A 20,306-nucleotide genomic window follows, 5' to 3' on the forward strand; every position below is an offset into this window, starting at 1 on the left:
CCCTCAGCGCATTTCAATTCTTTAATATATTCAGCTAATCTTGCGCTGGATACACGTACGCAGTGCATACCTATTTTTTATTATTATTGTTTTGCTTTAGGCCTCGAGAGTTATAATTCTCGATTAGCACTTGAAATATTCTTATGATCCCCCTTGTTGCCAGTTAACTAGAAGCCAATTTTCTAAAGTACCTCTTTATACTCTGTTGGAGATGACTGATCGCCCCTTCGTTCTTCCTGAAAGCCATGTGATTCTCCCAAAATTCTTCACCACCCACTTTTCTGAAAAATTACCAGAGCACTGAAATTATTCAATATCGAAAATAAAATATAAGAAATAAGCTGCATAAAGTATGAATTTTCGAACATCCCGAATTGTGTTTTCTCTCTAGAGCAGAGACATTTAGGGCCGTTTGAGTGGGTTTTTTCTTTTGCACCAGTGTTTCATAAAAAAAGAATAAAACGTATTCGCAGGGTAGTGTTCATTCATCAAACGAGCAGTGCTGTAAACAACTGAAAGGCGCCATATTCAGAAACAGGTCCAAGAAATCAGACAGAAAAAAAAACAGGTTTATTTCTTAGTTTGCATTTTTTCACTACCGACCTATGTCATTTTTTCAATCGCAAATTTTCGCTAAATCCAGGTTAGATCGTTCCAAAGAAGACTTATAGGCTTAAATACCTTTTTTATCTATGTAAAAAGCAAAATAACTAACCTTGTTTGAGGTTGTCCTGTATTTCTTTCCTCCGTCGTATTTCTTGATTTGGTTGTGTTCTCCTTTCTATCTTGGCACTTTCCTTAGGACAGAAAAGAGGAATTTATGAGAATAAAAACACAACTAAGTGTTAAGTGTAAATAATAAAGGTCAACGTCCCGATCGAAAAGCTTATTTAGATATTTAGAGCCAACACATTTTCTAATGAAAATTTGATATCCTTAGTCTTATTGAACAAAGGCAGCAGGAAACTTTATTTAATTCAATAAATTAATAAGAATTCGAAAACAGAGGAAGTGTTATGAATTGGGCTCAGTAACCGAGCTAACTGTGACAATTGGCATTTTTACCTCAGATCGTCTTTGGTATTAGACAAGCTAACCGTTGCCATGGTAATTTGGTACCAGATGTTTACTACCAACATATAGAAAGCGAAAGAGTTACATTTTTGGTTACCCCAAAGTATTACGTCAGGTTTCTCTGACAATATAAATATCTTTAAGTTCTGCCGTAAGTGGTTTCTACACGAAGGATGGGTATTACTTCTGTCATATTCAGAAAACAGGATTCCATGTTACATTTTAAATGTTTCAACGATTACTCTCTGCTTTCTTTGACGGGGTTTAGGGGAAATAACAAGGGCGTTTAAGCCTTCAAAACTAATTCTCTTTACTGTCTGCTATAAATTCGTATGACGTGAGTTTTAAGAGTTTGGTATTGCATCAATTAATAATCCCCTAACTGATAATTTTTTTTTTGTCCTCATCACTTGTCTGCCTTATATTGTATTGATATTGTAAAGAGAAATTCTGCCTTGATCATCAACAGGAATTAAAGGGTTAAAACAAACTTAATGCCATAACACTAAGCGAAAGAATCCGTGTATAGTTTGAAAAATCAATACAGAAATGAAAAAGAAAATATGGAAATAGGTAATAAGTGCCAGAACAGTAACAAATTTCTTGGCTTTTCCGTTAAAAGACACGATCAAGAAACTGTCATGGCGGCTGCCCCTGAGGATTTGTCTTATGCTGTACAATGTGATCTTGCTCTCCCTCCTTACACTCGACTCTGTAAATATATTTAATGGGGTTACAACGAAAAACGCGAACACTGTATTTCTATTCAAAATATCTCAAAACGTAGGTTATTTACCTGAAGAAAAGTCGTAACACAATTCAAGTCATGAATTCTCGACGTCGAATCTTACCCACTCGACTCAGCAGAAGAAACACTCGCTAGCTTGTCAAAACTGACGATATTCAAGGAAATAAGGTCAAGATATTGTGTTTCTTGAATCCATAGACGTTGGAAAAGACGCTGAAATTTCTTGTAGTTCGAAGCTCTTTCCACGTGCAAGCGTAAATGTGAATATTAAGTTAGAATATAATTTGTAATTCAAATTAATTTTCCCGCTTTAAAAGGCGGATTCAAAATAGTCTACACCGATTTCATTCCATCAATAAGCGAAGTATGATGTCAAGGTGAAGGCTGGTTTTGAAATCTGTGAAGTTTGTGAAGTTCAGTCGGGAGATGCAACTATTCTTCCCTGAATTTTAGAAATGTTAACTCAAACTATTTATTTCCCGGGAATTCGAAATGCTTCGAAAAAAGTCCACACAAGAGAATAAAGAAAAGAGCTTTGCACTAATTAATCAGGGTGAGTGGCCAGGTCTTTTTCCGTTACGCAGTTTCATTGAGCAAAACTCATGATAATGATAAAAAAAAACTTCTCCTGATCTCTGTGTCGAAGAGTTAGAGGGGAGAGATATTTGATCTTTCAAAGTTACGCGAATTTCGCTCATGAGAGTCATTTTGACCAATTGTTATAAACGTTAAACTGTTCTTGAAATTTTCAAGTCTTAAAGCTTTCTATCTCATCTACATTGAAAACGAATTATCTTTATTAATTTCATATCGATAACTCTGCGTGTGCTTTTTATATAAATTGTTGTGGCGGTCCCCACTTTCGTGCTTCCCACCCAGGGTGCCCCACAATCATCACCGTGAAATCCTTCCCAGCCCCTTCCCTCACCCCTCAATCAGTTTACCATCTGTGAACAACAAATGAGCAGAATCTAAACAAGTCTGAACCTGAAGCGAACGCCACAACGGCCACCTTGGGGACAAAGGAAGTCGGGGAGGGGAGGTCCTGGGTGGTACAAGGGTATAGGGCGTTGTAAGGGGGGTGTGAGTAGTGGTGTAATATGACTCCTGTTGTGGCTGTTAGATGGGTGGAAACTTTCAAACCTATAACTATATTACCAAAAAGTTAGGAAATGGGTTGACAAACAAAATGATCAAGATTAAGTACAAATAACGTCAACTTTTAGCTTTGAATAAATTTCATATACAGATACGTAATGCGTTCTCGTTAGAGGAATAAAAGCAGTCAAGGATTGTCAGCTCAAGGGACTTAACACACATTTTGCTACACTTTTCCTCAGTAGTTGTTGATCTGGCATTTGCGAGGCCCGTCGCAGGCAGTTACCTTTGTGGAGAGGTGTTAATTGAGGTGATCATGATTAGCAGAATTTGATGAACGAACAAGAGTTTCTACAATTGGGAATCATTCTTGCTATAATTCTCGCAACTGAGATGTTTGATTCAGAGGTGATACTTTAAGGAGAAATGAGAAGTTTTTCATGGCTTAATAAAGGTTTCATTGTACTTGGATAAAAACATTGCTGCGACTTACAGTCAGGCCAGCTTCTTTCATTCTCTGATACAGCTCATCATCTTCCCGACCCCAGCCCCAAAATTTGTTGGAGAGCTCATTAACCTAAAATAAACAAAACAACAATGAGTCAGGACTGAGCTTAATCTTAATGGTTGTCAATTGAGGGAGTTTTTAATGAAAATTTAGCAGCAAATCAACTTAAAGTTGACTCCAAATTATGCCCTCAAACAAAACCAAACCATGAGATTGATATATATTTATTCCCAGTAGTGGTATTGAGTATTTCTCACCAGTTGTTGCAATCTTTGTTATGGCAGATGACACAATAAGGAATTATAAGTGTGATTATGTTTGCCCCCATTTACATCCATTTTGAAATCACTGATGATCCTTGTAATCTGATTGGCTCTCATTAATGCGATTTATTCACGAATCGCACCATTTTTGCTTAAAATCGCATCTTTTTATCAGCCAATAAGGAAGCTTTGCTAAAATACAACCAATAGCTTGTTTAGAGAAACCAATCAATTTGCAAGAAAATGAAAAACAACTTTTACAACTTTCTACAAACCAGCTCACTGCTGGATCAACAAAACATTTGTACAGACTCAAAACTCCTGTGCCTGAACGACTGAACTTTGTGATTTCAAAATGGATGTAATAAAGGGGAAATTGGACTTCGTGTGGTGCAATTTTGGTCTAAATCACACATTTGGTTTCAGACCAAATTGCACTCCACTCAGTTCAATTTCCATTGTAAATCTTGATATTAGTGATCGAATATCTCATCAAGATACAGAAATCGTGTGTTTGTTTATGGAACGCATTCTTTGCTTCCTCGCTGAACATCTCACGGATGATTGCGGACACGTGATCGTAGTTGATATAATAACGAAAGAGCAGTTGTATACGTCCAAAAACTGGCAACGAAAGAGCTACTACACTATGTGAATCTGCAAAACTTAGCCGATGTTATCAACTCTCTTTATGCATTCTTTTCTCCATTACATTCATTTCTGACGGATTCCATGTGTGACCGAATAAAATGCAATCCTATATGTACACGAGTTACTAACGAAACAACCGAATGAAGTGTAATCCTATAACGTGCGCAAGTTACTAACGAAACAAACGAATATAATTTAATCTTAGAAGTGCGCAAGATAATAACGGAACCATAGAATAAAACTTCATCTTAAGTGTTCCCAAGATTCTAACAAAAGAACGAAATAAAATGTTATCTAAACGGGCGCAATATACTGAGGAAATAACCAAATGAAATGTAATCATAGATGCGCGCAAGCTGCTCGAGAAACAATCGAATAAAATGTAATCTTAGATATGGGCAAGATGTTGAAGAAACAACCGAATGAAATGTAATCCTAAACGTTCGCGAGATGGTAACGAAACAACCGAATGAAACCACAGGCGGCTCAAGCTCCTTCTGTGAGATGATCATCTTTCGAAATGAGAGTCATGGCGAATTAAAGGAGTTTGTATGGGAATATTTACGACAGCTCTTAGGAATACAGAATACAGTCAAATTCTCAATAAAAATACCTCACCTTACTTACACAGTGCATCGCTTGTTATCTGACCGATTACTATGTTGAAAAGGCAAATGAATAAAAGGGGTACGTTTCTAAAGAAACTGTGGTGCTGCGTCACTAGGAGAGTATAACAGGGTGGTTTAGTGTTATAAACTGAGTTGAAAACGTAAATTGGCCACCGTGAAGAGTTTAGAGGCTGACGTTTCGAGCGTTACTCCTTCATCAAAGCGATTGGGGGAATTGTGGGTTGTGTGTGGGTTTATATGAAGAAAATGGAGCTACGCAATTGGTTGGAATATGGTGACGAGAACACAAGAATAAATCAGTTGAATGAAAAGCGCTCGTTGATACCGTGGGATTAAGAGTGCCGATTTAGACCATAAATTTTTGTTCAAGAGTTTCGCGGCTTTCCGAGCTGGCTAAGAAGTAGAGAAAGGCTGCAAACTACCATATACTGTTTAGAATGATTAGGGAGATTAAAACTTCTAGCGACTGGTTTGGATGCGTCCTTATCATTTCTTTCTAGGTCGCGAAGGTGTTCTCGGAATCGGTCACCTAGTCGTCTTCATATTTCACCAATGTATAACTTTTTGCAATAAGTGCAAGTTATGCAGTAAATGACATTGGCGGAGGTGTACGTAAAGTAATCAGTGATCTTGATGGATCTCTCGGGTCCCGACATTTCTCTACGTTATGAATGAAAGGACAAGTTTTGCATCTTGAGCGAGCGCACTTGAAAGTTCCAGGTTGTTCATTGGTTTGAAATGAACTTCTGACCAAAAAGTTGCCAATGTTTTTGTCACGTTTAAATTAAATTAATAGAGGTTACGAAAAGATAGCACCAGTCTCTGCATCGTTTTGGAGTAGTTTAAAGTTTTTAAGAATGACAGATTTAACTGCGTGGTTGTGAGGGTGAAATGTGAGAGTGAATGGAATGCGATCGGATTTTTCCTTCTCAGCTGTTTGTGGTGCTGACTGTCGATCAATTTGTTGGGCACGATGATGGCCCGCTTGAACGACAGAAACAGGATAGCCACGTTTATCGAAAAACTGGCACATTGCCTCTGATTTTTCGGAAAAATCAGAGTCGTCACTACATAAACGACAAAGTCTGAGAAACTGTGAAAACGGTATGGAATTCTTGACGTGTGATGGATGCGAAGATGAATACAACAAGTAACTATGCGAATCTATAGGCTTGTAGCTAACACTAATGCATAGACCGTTGCCTTCGATTGAAATTTCGACGTCTACAAAAGAACCCATTTTAGCGAGTCATCCATTTCTAGGTTTACCACGTACATAAGAGATACTGACAGAACAATGAACTAACCGAATAAAATGTAATCGTAAATGATATTCACAAGATATTCACAAAACAACCGCCTGAAGGGTAATCCAAAACGTTGGCGGGATGAGAGCGAAACAATAAAATTAAATGTAATCGTAGACGTACGCAAGATACAAACGAAACAATTGATGACATGTAATCCTTAATTTGCGCAAGATACTAACGAAACAACCGAATGGAATGTTTTCTAAACGTACACAAGACACTAACAAAGCAACTGAATAAAATGTAGTCTTAGATGTACGCAAGATGTTAACGAAATAATCAAATGGATTGTTTTTTAAACGTACACAAGGCACAAATGAAGGAACCGAATAAAATGTAGTCTTAGATGCGTGCAAGATACTAACGAAACAATCGAATGAAATGTAAACTAAGAGGTGCGCAAGATATTAACGAAACAATTAAATGGAATGTTTCTTAAACGTGCACAAGTCACCAACGAAGGAACCGAATAAAATGTAGTCTTAGATGCGCTTAAGATACAATGAAACAATCAAATGAAATGCAAAAATTACTAATGATACAACCAAATGCAATGTAATATTAGATGTGCACAAGATACTGATAAAACAATCGAATGAAATGTAATCTTAAGGAGCGCAATATATGAACGAAACAATCGAAACAAAGTAATCTTAAATGTTGGAGAGATACTTACCAAAAAATAAAAGGAAATATAATCCTCTTGTGCGAGAAATATCAACAAAACAACCGAATAAAATAAAATCCTGAACGTACGCAGGATACAAACGAAAATAATGTTACCAAAAATGTGCGCAAGATATCAACAAAAACAACCGAATGTTCGGTAAGCTAAACGCAAGATACTAACAAAGGAACCGAATGAAATGTAATCTTAAATGTGCGCAAGATAGAAAGAAACAATCGAATAAATGTAATCTTAGATGTGTGCAAGACATTAATAATTGGAATTGAACTGAGTGGGGTGTAATTTGGGCTGAAATCATACACGTGATTTCGATTTGAAATCACAATTATCATTTCAGACCAAAATTGCACGACACAAGTTTCAATTACCACTTTATTACATCCATTTTGAAATCGCCCAAATACAGGACTTGGTCAGTACATATATTCTTAAGCAAATGAAGATCATCGCAGTATATACTCAACTTAAGCAGTTGAGAAATAAGGCCTGAAAAAAATTCAAGCCTGAACGGGAATCGAACCCATGACCTCTGCGATACCGGTGCAGCGCTCTAACCAACTGAGCTATCAAGCCAACTGGGAGCTGGTCAATTGTGAGTTCGTTATATACCCGTAGATGGAGAAGGTGTGATAAGAATACATGAAAGTCATATATTTGTACTGCGGAAAATACATTTTAAGCAAATGAAGATCATCGCAGTATATACTCAACTTAAGCAGTTGAGAAATAAGGCCTGAAAAAAAAAATATACTCAACTGCTTAAGTTGCGTATATACTGCGATGATCTTCATTTGCTTAAAATGTATTTTCCGCAGTACAAATATATGACTTTCATGTATTCTTATCACACCTTCTCCATCTACGGGTATATAACGAACTCACAATTGACCAGCTCCCAGTTGGCTTGATAGCTCAGTTGGTTAGAGCGCTGCACCGGTATCGCAGAGGTCATGGGTTCGATTCCCGTTCAGGCCTGAATTTTTTTCAGGCCTTATTTCTCAACTGCTTAAGTTGAGTATATACTGCGATGATCTTCATTTGCTTAAAATGTATTTTCCGCAGTACAAATATATGACTTTCATGTATTCTTATCATACATATATTTTATTGATGCTGTACTGAGTAGGTTTGAAATTAAATTCATCCATTTTTTTTTTGTGGTGGGGGGGGGGGGGGGGAATAAGAGTTTTGGAAACAAAAGTTGCAAAATTTGCCACATGATACTCTTTGTCTTTCATTTCCCTGCAATTTGATTGGTTATTTTAAACAAGCCTTGAAAATCTGATGGGTTGTTTTTTTTTAGTGTAGCCTGCTCATTGGCTGGGAAAAAGATGCGATTTAAAGCAAAAAATGGCGCGATTCGTGAATAAATCGCACCAGTTAGAGCCAATTATATTACAGGGATTACCAGTGGTTTCAAAATGGGTGTAACAAACGAAACAATTGAATGAAATGCTGTCATCGATGATAGCACAGGATACTTACGAAACAACCGAATAAATTATAGTCTAACATGTACACCTGATATTAATGAAAGAACCAACTGAAATGTAATCCTAAACGTGCACAAGACTCTGAGAGATACTAGCGAAACAACCGAATGAAATTTAATCTTAAGAGTGCACATAATTTTCACGAAACAATTGAATAAAATGTAAATCTTAGTGTGCGCGAGATACTAAGGGAAAAACCGAATGAAATGTAATGCAAAGCGTGCGCAGAGTACTAGGGAAACAATGGAATGAAACGTAATCCAAAGCGTTCACAAAACACTAACGAAACGATAATATGAAATGTAACACTTAGAATGGACGAGATACTAAAATAATAAGCGAATGAAATATTCTAAGACTGGAGAAGATACTAACAAAAGAATCAAATTAAACGTAATCCTGAACGTGGGCAAGATAACAACGAAACAATTGATTGAAATGAAATTTAAGAGTGCACATGATATTTACGAAACAATCGAATGAAATGTAGTTCTTACAGTGCGCGGGATATTAAGGGTAAAAAAAAGGAATTAAAAGTTATTATAAGAATTAGCGAAATACTATCAAAACTGTCGAATGACTTGTAATCCTACGAGTGCGCAAAATACTAACGAAATAATTGAGTGAAATTGTAATGCTGAGAGCACGCGAGATATTAACGAATCAATGGAATGAAAGTGAATTCTAGAAGTTCGCGAGATGCATACGAAACAATTGAATGAAAGTCAATATTACAGTGCGCGATCTAAGAATCGAATGGAGCGATAGAGAATCCTGAGAATGCTGAAGAAACTAATAAAGCAATGCATAGAAAGTGAATCCTTCGAGTGAGCGAGATACTGGTGCAAGAATGAAATGAAAATCAACCGTACGAGTGGGCGACAACGCAATTGAAACAAAAGAATGAAGGGAATCCTATGAATTTGCGTAATACCCATGAAACAATAGAATAAATGTGAACCCTAGAATTGAGCGAGAGACTACTGAAAGAAGAGAATGAAAGAGAATTCTCCTAGTCACCGGGACACTTATGAAACTTTGGAACGAAAAACAATCCTACGGGTACGCGAGATTATAAATGTAACAAAGGCATGAAAGTGAATCCTACGCGTGCGCGAGCTAGCAGTTGAAACAAGAGAAGGGCAGTGAATCCTACGGTGCACGTGGTACTGATATGAATCCTTCCTTTTCAATTTTTTTTTCTGCGTACATACCAAGGCATCACACTACAATCATTATTGGGACCAGAAGAACAAAAAAACATCTCTTCAAATTCAAATCCGGTTTTGCAATAAAAATCACCCGTAGTTCAGGCGACCACTGAGTGACAGAAAAGTGGAATATTCTGAAATGTGGAATAGCCGACTGAGATCCTAAATGTGGAATGACCGAAATATCCTAAAACGTGAAGTGACAGGATGTTCTAAAACACAGAACACCAGAATATGCTAAAAAAGTACAATGATTGAATATTCGAATAATTAGAATGACCTGTTAGTGAATCTTTATATGGGGGTCCATGCCATAAGGCTTCGAGTTGGAAAATAGAAATAGTATCTGACTCTTGTTCTTCTGTTTCTGCGTAGGTTGTTAAATCCAATAGAAGTGCTTCTTTGTAAATAGAAAGTTTTTGAAAAGGAGGAGAATTTAAACCATCACTCAGCAGATGAAATTGGAAATTGGATTATGAGAAAAACTAACCGCACCGCAGTGGATTGATCATTCCATAATTTAGAATATTTCGTCATATTACGCTTTCAAATATTCCGTCATTTTGTGTTTAGAATTTTCCTTCATTCCGCGTTTTAGAATTTCAGGATATTACGTCGTTCCTCCATTCCTTTATTCGTTAAAATAGTGCTAGCCAACAGTTCGGCTTAAAAAGAGCTTTTATGATAAGTAATCGAGCCATACACTCCCATTAAAGACGAGTCATATTATGTATGCATATAGCAAAATTGTAGACCAGAATAAAGGAGTACTAAGCCGCATTTGTGTTCATATTAGCCACATTCCAAACACGTGCTACCTGCAAAGTATCCCTTACCTCATAATCGCCTCCAATTCCTTTCCAGCTGTCCGAATTACGTTTAAAATCTCTTACAAAACACATCGGATGGTGTTTGCTCCTGCAAACCATCTTTAGGGGCTCTCAAAATTATTTCGTTTCATTCCTTCTTCGCTTCAAAATCCGCTTCATTACCTGACTGCCTGCTCACCATTGCTATTGTGATTTGCTCTGATTTGCTCTGTCTTTCCTCATATACCCGACGCTAAGTGTCTTGGCTGCAAATCAATTACTGATCGGTAGATTTTAAAACACATCGGATGGTGTTTGCTCCTGCAAACTATCTTTAGGAGCTCTCAAAATCCTTTCAATTCATTGCTTCATCGCTTCAAAATCCGCTTCACTACCCGACTGCCTGCTCGCCATTGCTATTGTGATTTGCTTTGATTTGCTTTGTTTTTCCTCAAATACCCGACGCTAAGTGTCTTGGCTGCAAATCAATCACTGATCGATAGATTTTCTCCACTACTTTCCGACCAAATTTGGCACAAATTGGATGTAATGAAATCGTACAAAACCTAGGCGCTTTATCAACATCTTGATTGATACTGTGTGAAATAATAATACTTTAGTTGCTGAATCCTTCAACGCGTAGGGTGAAATAAATATGTTTTAAGTCAGCGTTCGTTATAACCCTCTTGATACATGTATACCTTTGAAAAAACGATCGTTTTCAAACGAAGACTTTTATGAATTTTGACATACCTTACAAACTATATCTTTAACCTGCCATTGATTCCAAGTCATTGCCGAGCAAACCTTGTTGCGGAGAAGTGATCACCGATATCGTAACAGTTCTACCATATCAATATTAGTAAACTGCGCTTTGATCGTCCTTTTCAATCATTTCTTAAATCTTCGAAAATAATAGAAAAAAGTAGTGAGTTGAGTTGCTTTTAATTCTTATGTTGTTTATCTTCTTTAGCAATTTAGTAGGCAATGTGCTACAATTCAAAGAGTAGCCCAACCATAGAGTTTGTACATTGAAAGATGAGTTTCTTTATTTTTTATTATAAGGAGAGACACCTCCAAAAAGTGGACAAAAATAAAACATCGATTTTTTCCCAATTGCTTCCAATCTGAAGCATGTGATCTACTTATTCATGTGTAGGAAGCAGAGCGACCCTTGGCTCCTAAATCAATTAAGGAGCTTCATTAATTTTTTTGCCATGCCAATCTTTCTCGCCCATTTGGATTGATGAAAGACGAAGAGGGAAAAGAAGAGATAAAAAAAGAAACAAAAAACCAAAAACAGATTGAAGGAAGGGTAAAAAGAACAAAAACTTAAAATATAAGAAATATATGAAAACAAAAACCAACACTTCGCTAATGGATAATTTACACCCTGCTGACGTTTTCATTAATCACTCTAACTCAATAATTGTTTTCTCATTTTCCAGCTGGTTAGTATGCAAATGAACCGAACTTTACCCGGAAGGTCACGGGGTAATGAGGTAATAATTCCAAATCAAATCTTTGTTCTCTGAAAATTTAAGCGAGTCCCTGACATCAGGGTTTGTCATAATCCGAGAGATTCAGAGGAGCTATAACCTCAAGGTAAGTAAAATTGCCTAAAAGTTTTGTTTAAGGTAATTAGCCTTCTGTGGGTATCGTCATTTTTAAAGTTTATAGTTTTCTTATTTTTGACATTTGAACATTTAATACACAAAATTTTGCTTGCTAATTTTATGTTGGAGTGTTCAGAAAAGAAAAAAAATGTAAAAAATGAAAAGTACGTATATGTTATTCGCCAGCCGGGAAGTCCGTATCGGGAAAAACTGTGCCCGGGGTCTTGAGTAACGCCCGAAGCCGTAAGGTAGTACTTTCATTCTTTTTAAAACTTCACGACATTCTTGCCGAAAGAACCCGAATGATTTAGGGCTGTAATCAGAGCAAGATCCTCCTTTAACTGAAAATGTTTTTTTAGTGTAAATGATGGTTAAAACAGAAGTAAAGCAAATTTGATCTTACGGAAAGTATTATTTACTTCCATCGATGAGCAGTGTACGAATAACACCTCTGTAAATTGCAAGGGAAGTAATTGTAAGTAAATTCAAATGTATGTTTTAAAATTGTGAGAGTCTTTTTCCACTAAATAGCTAAAGTCAAACGAGACACTAGACCCAAGAGGAATTTAATGTGGCTTTTTCTCGTTAAATTCATTCGGTTTTTGTTGTGCAGTTTACGGTACAGATGGCTAGACTTGTAAAGACTTACCGAAAGCATATTTGTACGAAGTAGGATTGAAAACTTCGCTGCGACGAAAAACTACTTGAGAGAATTTAAAAATAAAATGAATGAAATTTCCATCGATAAATTCAATTGTAAACAAATATATCACAGTTGTAACTTTCTGAGAAACCTCCCCCTTTACCACATTTTGGACAGCTTGAATACTGAAAATTGCACAAGGTAGGCGGACTACCAACAAAACTCACTCATGAAGGACCATGAACTGCTTACATGAACTGCCTACATGAAAATTTTCCTATGAGATATGACTTCTAAATTAAGCAACATTTCATTCTGTAAAAGCCAAACGCAACTCACCACTTCGACACATCGAAATCACATAGAGGTCAGGGGAATTAGTGTGTTGGACGGATCGATACCATAAGATGTGTAGATAGAAAAGGTACAGAAGGAAATCCTCTTGAGATCATCTGGGAATCTATCTTTGATCCTGCAATTTAGACCAACTCATAAAGTTAATCTATCAAACTCACTTTACAGTTTTCAAGTAATCTCCTCTTTTGAAGTTTTGAATATTCGGCAAAAATACAAAATCTCATCTAGTCACTTGTAAACAAGGTACTGGTAAAAACGAACACGACAAGGTGGATTCAAACATCTTGATTTTAGTTTCTTCGGTAAAATTACTGCATTTTGTTCAGTTCTTGTGGGTGATTCTTTGTAGAAGACATCAGGGGTATTAGCGGTGTAAATAGGCATAAAATTTGAAAATTTCGGATTTGAAAAGTACATCTCAAATCCAAAAGAGGAAAAACATCTCGCTTTACGGAGAGATCTTAGTAGTTCTATTCTAAGTTGCAATATTAGCAGTGTTACAACTGATGGATATTCTACTTAAGGGCATATAGTACTGAGCGTCGTAACCAAATTGAAGCCCGCAATAAGGTTAAAGAAAGTCACTTGGTCGGATATGGGGTCCAAAAACAAAGGATTATTTAAGATTCCAAGGGTGGGCTTCGGAACTGCCTGTCGGTTCAGAGTCAACATACAGACTGTTCGTTCCAGGTCTCATTATTTCTCAAAGAAATTCATCTACAATGTTGACGGTTTTTAAGGGTGCACCCTTTAGAAAGAGAATTTCGGTACTTAAAGAACTGACCAGACTGACATGTTGTAAACAGTTCCGTTTACTGTTCAAAAGGTTCTTTGAGTGGAAATTCACCAACAGGCTTCCTGTTTAAAGATATTTCGAATTCATCCTTATTCAGTTGGAAATTTAAAAGCTGGAATTCAAACCAGTTCAAAATGGGATGTTTGACTTCAAGCCACTGAATTTGGACCAAACGCGCAAACTTTAAAATAGACAAAAGCAAATATATAGTAAACGCCACTGAAAAGAAGACAACTGATAAATAAACTCCAAAGAGTGCTTCATTGTAAAGCTCAAAAATTACTTGAAGTGGTAAGTAAAGAAACATTCGTCATTAAATTACAGAATCATTTAAAGCTTGGAGTGAAATATAGAGGCTTAAGTCAACGTTCGTTGTAAGCCCCTCCATTTAAGAAACAGTTTCTAAAATTTAAAACCTTTGAAAAAGCTATCGTCTTTAAACTGCCGGTCCGTTGACAAGAACTTACGAGACGTCCAAGCAGTGCTACAATACAACTTAACTGACACACGAGGCTGTGTTTTTGTTGTGGATGCCCTTGCGTTAATTCAATTATTATAAGAATGATCATCATTTAGTCTTTAATAGGGAAGCCCTTCGTCCAATACAATTCTATCTGATGAGTCTGCCTCAGTCTTAGCACAGAGCGTTGTTGAGCTTTTCGAGGTGATAAGCACAGGTTGAAACTCATTACAAGTCATTCAATATCCAATTTAGAGGACGTCTTTCACGTAACACAAACAAATTTGACATACCTTTTAAGTTGTACCTTTAACTTACCACTGATTCGAAGTCACTTCCGATGGGTCTTTGTTACGGGGAAATGATCACCGATATCTTACTAACAGCCTAAAAACGCTAGCTTATCATTTGTTTTTCATTTGTTTCAAAAAAAAAAAGGTTTAACTGAATTTTTATGTATTTTTTAAAACAGTTCCTTAATCGCCTCATGCTAAACACGTTTTGGTCCCGTTCTGTGGCCACTTTCCATAGTTATTATGCATTTTTTCCCCGCAGATTGTACTTCGAAAAGCAGAATAATGCATGTCTCTTTGGTGTTTCTTGTTTTTGTGTTATACACATTTAAAGAAACATGTGAGGCTTCAGTAGCCGAGAATTCTGGGCTAGGAAAAGTGATAGATCTTCGAAAGGTCAACTTACTGGCCGACTTTCAGGAGCAAGAGAACAGGATCTTTGAGGAGCTCCCCCCGAAATGTCTCGTAAAGAAAACTTTGAAGTCTTCAAGCAGCCACTTCGAATATTATGCAAATACCAAGGAATTTTATGAATCACTTGCCACCCAGTCAAGCTTGAGCGCCTCTTTACAGTCCGCCTACTCGTTGGGTGTTACGGTATCAATAGCAACAAAGAGCAAGAGTTCACAGAACACTGAAGTGAGTGGCATGTCTTTAATCAAGCAGGCGTTAACAGAAAATGTCTATGTCGATAAAGAATGCCTTCTGAATGACATCACCAGCTTGAAGGAAACATTTCTGAGTGACCTGGAGGACTTGCCCGTAAACATCCAAAATCCCTGGGAACCAAACTCATGGAGAGAGTATTATGATTTTCTTAAGGAATACGGCTCCCATGCCATAATGTCTGTGAAGCGCGGATCAAGATTTCAGCAGATGACATTCGCAGAGAGCTCTAAGGCCTACACTGAAAGAGATTTCCAAGTAAAAGGTTGCATTTCGGTCGCAGGACCTTCCCAGGTTGGAAAGGTTGGCGTTTCCGCATGTTCAAATGTAAGCCAAAGTGAGATATCCAAAGCGAACGAGATGAGAACAAGCGAGAAACGCTTTGTCAGAGGTGGAAAAAGGGAAACAAATAGCAAGCTGGTAAACGAGGCGATGTCGGTTGAATTGCTTGGCCAACTCATGGATGAAGCAGATGAATTTCCAGCGTCTGTTCAGCACACCTTCATGGCGATCTGGACCATCCTAAAGAGCCGATTTAAACAGGGATCTCCTAACAATATCCGAGCCACAAACCTGGAGTACTACTACCTTGGGTTCTTGAATTATGGTTGTCCATACATAAGTAGCTCTGGACTTGCCATACAAAAGTTTCATCATACCAGTAGCTCCAGAGAGAAGTATCCAGAATTCGCGTGTACCCTGGCAAAAGAGGGCTGCCACTCTGACGATGACTGCCACTACAGACCCATTTGGTGCTCCTGTCGTGGTCCAACATGTGTCCATTACAAGAAAGTCAAACAAGGTGCAGGTGACTCTAAGGTAACTGCATACCCAAACACATCAGAAGATTGGGGGTGGCATGGTTGCGATTGGAAAGTTGCGGGATCTTGGTGCATGTGCTATAATAAAAATCGTGATCAGCGGAAAACTGTGTGGTCCTTGCCAAACAGAGATGCCGCTACACATAAAGCAGCAACCAAAACCGCTGACAAAAAGGGCGGAAGATTACTGTTTCGAAAGTACACCGCTGGACAACAGAATTGAAAAACAAAAGAAACTTAAATTTTGACGCACTTAGATAACTTACGTAATTACTGAAATTTGGCACATTTAAAGTTAGAACTATGCGTGTGTCTCATTGTGCTTGAATAAAGGATTGAATGTGTCACTACATTTGATAGCACCCACGCCCTGTTGTGCAGAGCTCGTACTGAAAAGCTGTTTTCCGGAGAATGAGAGAGAGAGACAGAAATAACTACTCTTAAAATGTAGTATCGATTAAGATTGATCTAAAGGGCATTAACTGAAAACTCATCCAGGTTTGCCTGATTGAATGTTTCGTAAAAGAGGGCATAATAGCAAAATAAATGAAAAATAGAATAATCGCTGAAAGGATTTGTCGTCTCCTATGATACGCTCGAGCTTAAGCAAGATCCAGATAGATTTCCCTTCCTTTATTTAGATCCTTTTAACCTGAAAAATGGCTGAAAGCCATTTCCGAGTTAATATTACGACCCCTTAAAAATAGAGGGCAAAATTACTAAATGCTGATCGGCTTAGACAAAGGGTATTTATCGCTATCGGACATTATTTCAAGAGAATTTTAACGCTGACTAATACAAGATTACAAGAGTTGTGAGAAATTTGTTACCGTCAACGGAGAGTTTTCACAGTGTTCTACGTCATCACCCGTTAACTCGTTACTAATTTATGGGACACCTTTAAGACAAAATGAAAGCACTTAAGGGCCCAAAACAAACCGAGCTCTATGTTTTTTTTTATTTTTCTTCAGTTGAAATTGGTTTTTACATTCGTACACTCCTTAAAATTGAAAATATTCAAAAAGGTTTAACTTTGCCTAAAAGTATTATAGTTTCTTTGACGGCGAATGTTTTTTAGCAGGGCTGGTTTCACTGCTTTAACGTCGTGGTACAAAATTAAAATTTCACTCAGCTGATTCGTGCGTTTTACAGTTAGTCGACGCTAACTGGACACAAGTGATATTTGTCTTGATTTTACTCAGTCCATGCGATTACTTATGCAAATTCACTCCTTCTGTTCCTCCTCCCTACCAGTTTATTTTCCGAGGTCATTAGCTCGCAGCCGCTTAGTTGATTATTAGTTTTTTCTCTTTGTTATCTTTTTTAATGATTGCGATCCATGAAATAATTGGGCGTCTATTGATGATTTTTACCCAATATAGTAATAGATACTAAAACTACATGTTTAAAGAAAATTTGAGTGGTAATTGTAAACTGACAACAGAAGTTGAGCGGAGAAGCAAGCCGCGACGAACGCTGACTTTACCGTTAAAAGTCTACTCATTATCTAAGTGACACATCGTTACTAATAACATATATAATAACAAAGGATTTGGAAGAAGAAAGGAAAATTCATTCTGGGTCGCTATCCAGCGGATAAGTGATAGCAAAACGTTATTCACCAGATAGAGATTTATCCAGTGGATAGTGTTATCCGACCTTCGAACAACCGAGGCCTGGTCCACGTATATTATTCAAGTTATCGGTAACTTCTTCTAAATTGTTTCCAGATTTCTAAGCCTCAAATATGCTAATCTTCCTTTGCAGATTGAACTTACTCTCATAACAATATTTCGAGGGAAAACTGCGCCCATGTTTCTCCTCATTTTGATGACCATGTTCCTGACAGCCATTCCTATTTCGAAGAAGTTGAGGGAACCAAAGGAACCGAAGCCACAAAGGAAACAGCAGAGTTTTGAAAAGCGATAAACCTTCACAAAACCAACATATTAGAAGATTGTGAAGTACCTCTTCACCATAGCGACCATCACAAAGCGAAGCATCAAGGGCTGACGAAAGAGGAAGGGAGTGCAGAAAAACTGTAACAATGAGATTTATCGTAAACAGAAACATAACGGTGAATCGTCAATCGTTTAAATTTGATTACGTTGACACAGATTGAAATGAAGGACTGAATATCTTAAAAGCAATTTTTAGTTAATGTCTTAGAAAAGTGTGTTGTTATTCATAGTGGTTAAAATATTAAATAAAAACAAATGGTGTCACACATACAATGGAGAAAAATTGGACACTTTCCAAGAAATCCATCAAAGAAAACAAAACTAAAGTTAAGGAAAACTCGAAATTTTCAAAGAAAAATCTTATTCAAATGCGTGTATCCTGCTGATTTCCTATTTTGTGTTCAGATTTATCAGACGATTTTAAAACACCGTGACCCACTTGCTTGTGTGGTTGTTGACAAATTGATTCTGTTACCCTGAAGGCTCGCTACCTTTCCACTACTACGCACGCGCATGCCCAGATACGCGTTCGAGCCTCACCTTGTGTTTTAGCTTCTTATTCAACACTTTTTAAAGAGATTGATATAAGAAAACATATGAGAGAAGAGCTCTTTATGACGTACATAATTAAACCAGCCCTGGGATAAGCCAAAAAGAAGGATGTTGTTTAGATGAATAACAGTTGAAGGTCTTAGTTTTCTTGTCACTGTCCAATTTAAAGCGTATTGATTTTAAACGCGTACTTTCTGATACGTTGCCGCCTTCTGTCGAAATCAAAACAATCTAAATGCTCCAGATAGAAGTGATCAAATGATTTTCGATGACGTTTTCAAAAGTTTTGCTTTAGATATGTCTGCAGAGGAATTATTTTACGACCAATTTTCAGAGATTCTCTCTTTGAAACCGTATTCGTAAGTCTCCGTTTTCAACAGAGCTTTTAGGCGTTGTAGTGAAAACGATAAGCGTATGTTCATTTTAATCAAAGTTTTACTATTGGACGAAATTTCAATGGAATAACATTTTAGAATCGGTTGGGAGTCGAAGTTTTCCTTTCTAATATTAGCTCTGTATTGCTCGGTTTGCATCTCAATTGTATCAAACGTACCAAAACAAAAAACAAAAAAACAAAAAAAAAAAAGCTCAATCAGCACACTTTCTCACGGAATGACCGTTTCTCCTGAGTTGCATCAATTTTAGCGACTTAAACTCCTTTTACTTTTCCTTTATTTTTCTTTATTCTTTAAGGATAGGAAGACTTAAAAAAATCCAAGGAACAAATATTCTCTTTCCACAATACGTTGGTTTTGAAGCACTTCACATCCGTTTTCCAAGCTTGCTTTCTTTTCTAAAATGGTCGATAAAAGGACGTTTTTCTGTACGTGGTTTATATTTTACCATTGGGTTATGGTGCTTTCCTTCCGCAGCCACCGTGAAATTTTTCTCTTAAAGAGTTTTTTTTCCTGTTAAAGCCTCTGTCCACACGTGAAAGCGGTTTTCGAGCAACAGAAACTGAGGACATGGTTTAATGCTACTCTGGTTTAAAAATTTAATGAATGTAACCGAGAATTTACAATTCAAAGACCCTAATAGGCGAATGGCTATACCAAAACTTTTTCCGTAACCGCCGAAAACCAATTACAACTAGTGGCACTCTTGATGAGAGGGAACCAGCGACTGATTTTGCTGTTATTCCTTACATTCATGGTGTTACGGAACCCATAAAGATAATTTTAAAATACCACAACGTTAAAGTTGCTCAAAAACTTTTTTAGACTTTGGGGCATAATTTTGCCAAAGCTAAGGATCATGTCACGAAAGAGCAACGAACCGACGCTATTTACTCTATCCCGTGCAATGACTGTGATAACAAGTATATCGGACAGACCGAACGTCAGTTTAGTACACGCTTGAAAGAGCATCAAAGAGCGGTAATCTTTTGCAAAAAAAAAAATTCAGCTTTATCGGAGCGCACATGCCTAAACAACCATACAACTGGGCGGGATGAGTCTAAAATTATCACCACTAATCGGCGTTGCCACCAGTGCCTTTGTTTGGAAGCCTGGCATATCAATTCCACCCACGCTTCTTCGACACCTCTTCACCCCTCCAGGCAAGCTTTTCCCTCCTGGAGAGAGATTGGACTCGTTGATTAGTTCTTCTCCTGGATAACATATCCCGTACTACTGATCGTCTGCGTAACGAACATCCTGA

At 37.3% G+C, this 20,306-nt stretch overlaps 2 protein-coding genes and 1 pseudogene across 4 annotated transcripts in view; 1 reads left to right on the forward strand and 2 right to left on the reverse strand.

The window, feature by feature from the left end:
- LOC149050225 (uncharacterized) overlaps positions 1-10,893 on the reverse strand; it is a 17,542-nt gene extending 6,649 nt beyond the window's left edge. For all 3 annotated transcript variants that reach the window (XM_089197547.1, XM_089197546.1, XM_089197545.1), the window contains exons 1-4: positions 10,510-10,893; positions 3,414-3,497; positions 716-797; positions 192-281 (exon numbers count right to left, since the gene is read on the reverse strand). In XM_089197547.1, the coding sequence (XP_089053673.1) occupies positions 196-281; positions 716-797; positions 3,414-3,497; positions 10,510-10,602 (345 nt within the window). In that variant the 5' untranslated portion in view covers positions 10,603-10,893 and the 3' untranslated portion in view covers positions 192-195. The remainder of the gene's footprint in view (positions 1-191; positions 282-715; positions 798-3,413; positions 3,498-10,509) is intronic.
- LOC149050226 (uncharacterized) lies at positions 5,268-6,211 on the reverse strand (annotated as a pseudogene).
- A 1,191-nt stretch (positions 10,894-12,084) lies between the features above and the next one.
- Positions 12,085-16,705, forward strand: LOC113673684 (DELTA-thalatoxin-Avl2a). Its single transcript, XM_089197548.1, has 2 exons — positions 12,085-12,346; positions 14,910-16,705. The coding sequence occupies exon 2, from the start codon at positions 14,933-14,935 to the stop codon at positions 16,355-16,357; it is 1,425 nt and encodes a 474-aa protein (XP_089053674.1). The 5' UTR covers positions 12,085-12,346; positions 14,910-14,932; the 3' UTR covers positions 16,358-16,705.
- Positions 16,706-20,306: the final 3,601 nt, after the last annotated feature.

Source organism: Pocillopora damicornis, chromosome 2 (assembly GCF_964200805.1).
Source record: "Pocillopora damicornis chromosome 2, jaPocDami1.2, whole genome shotgun sequence".
In the NCBI taxonomy this organism is placed as follows: Eukaryota; Metazoa; Cnidaria; class Anthozoa; order Scleractinia; family Pocilloporidae; genus Pocillopora; species Pocillopora damicornis.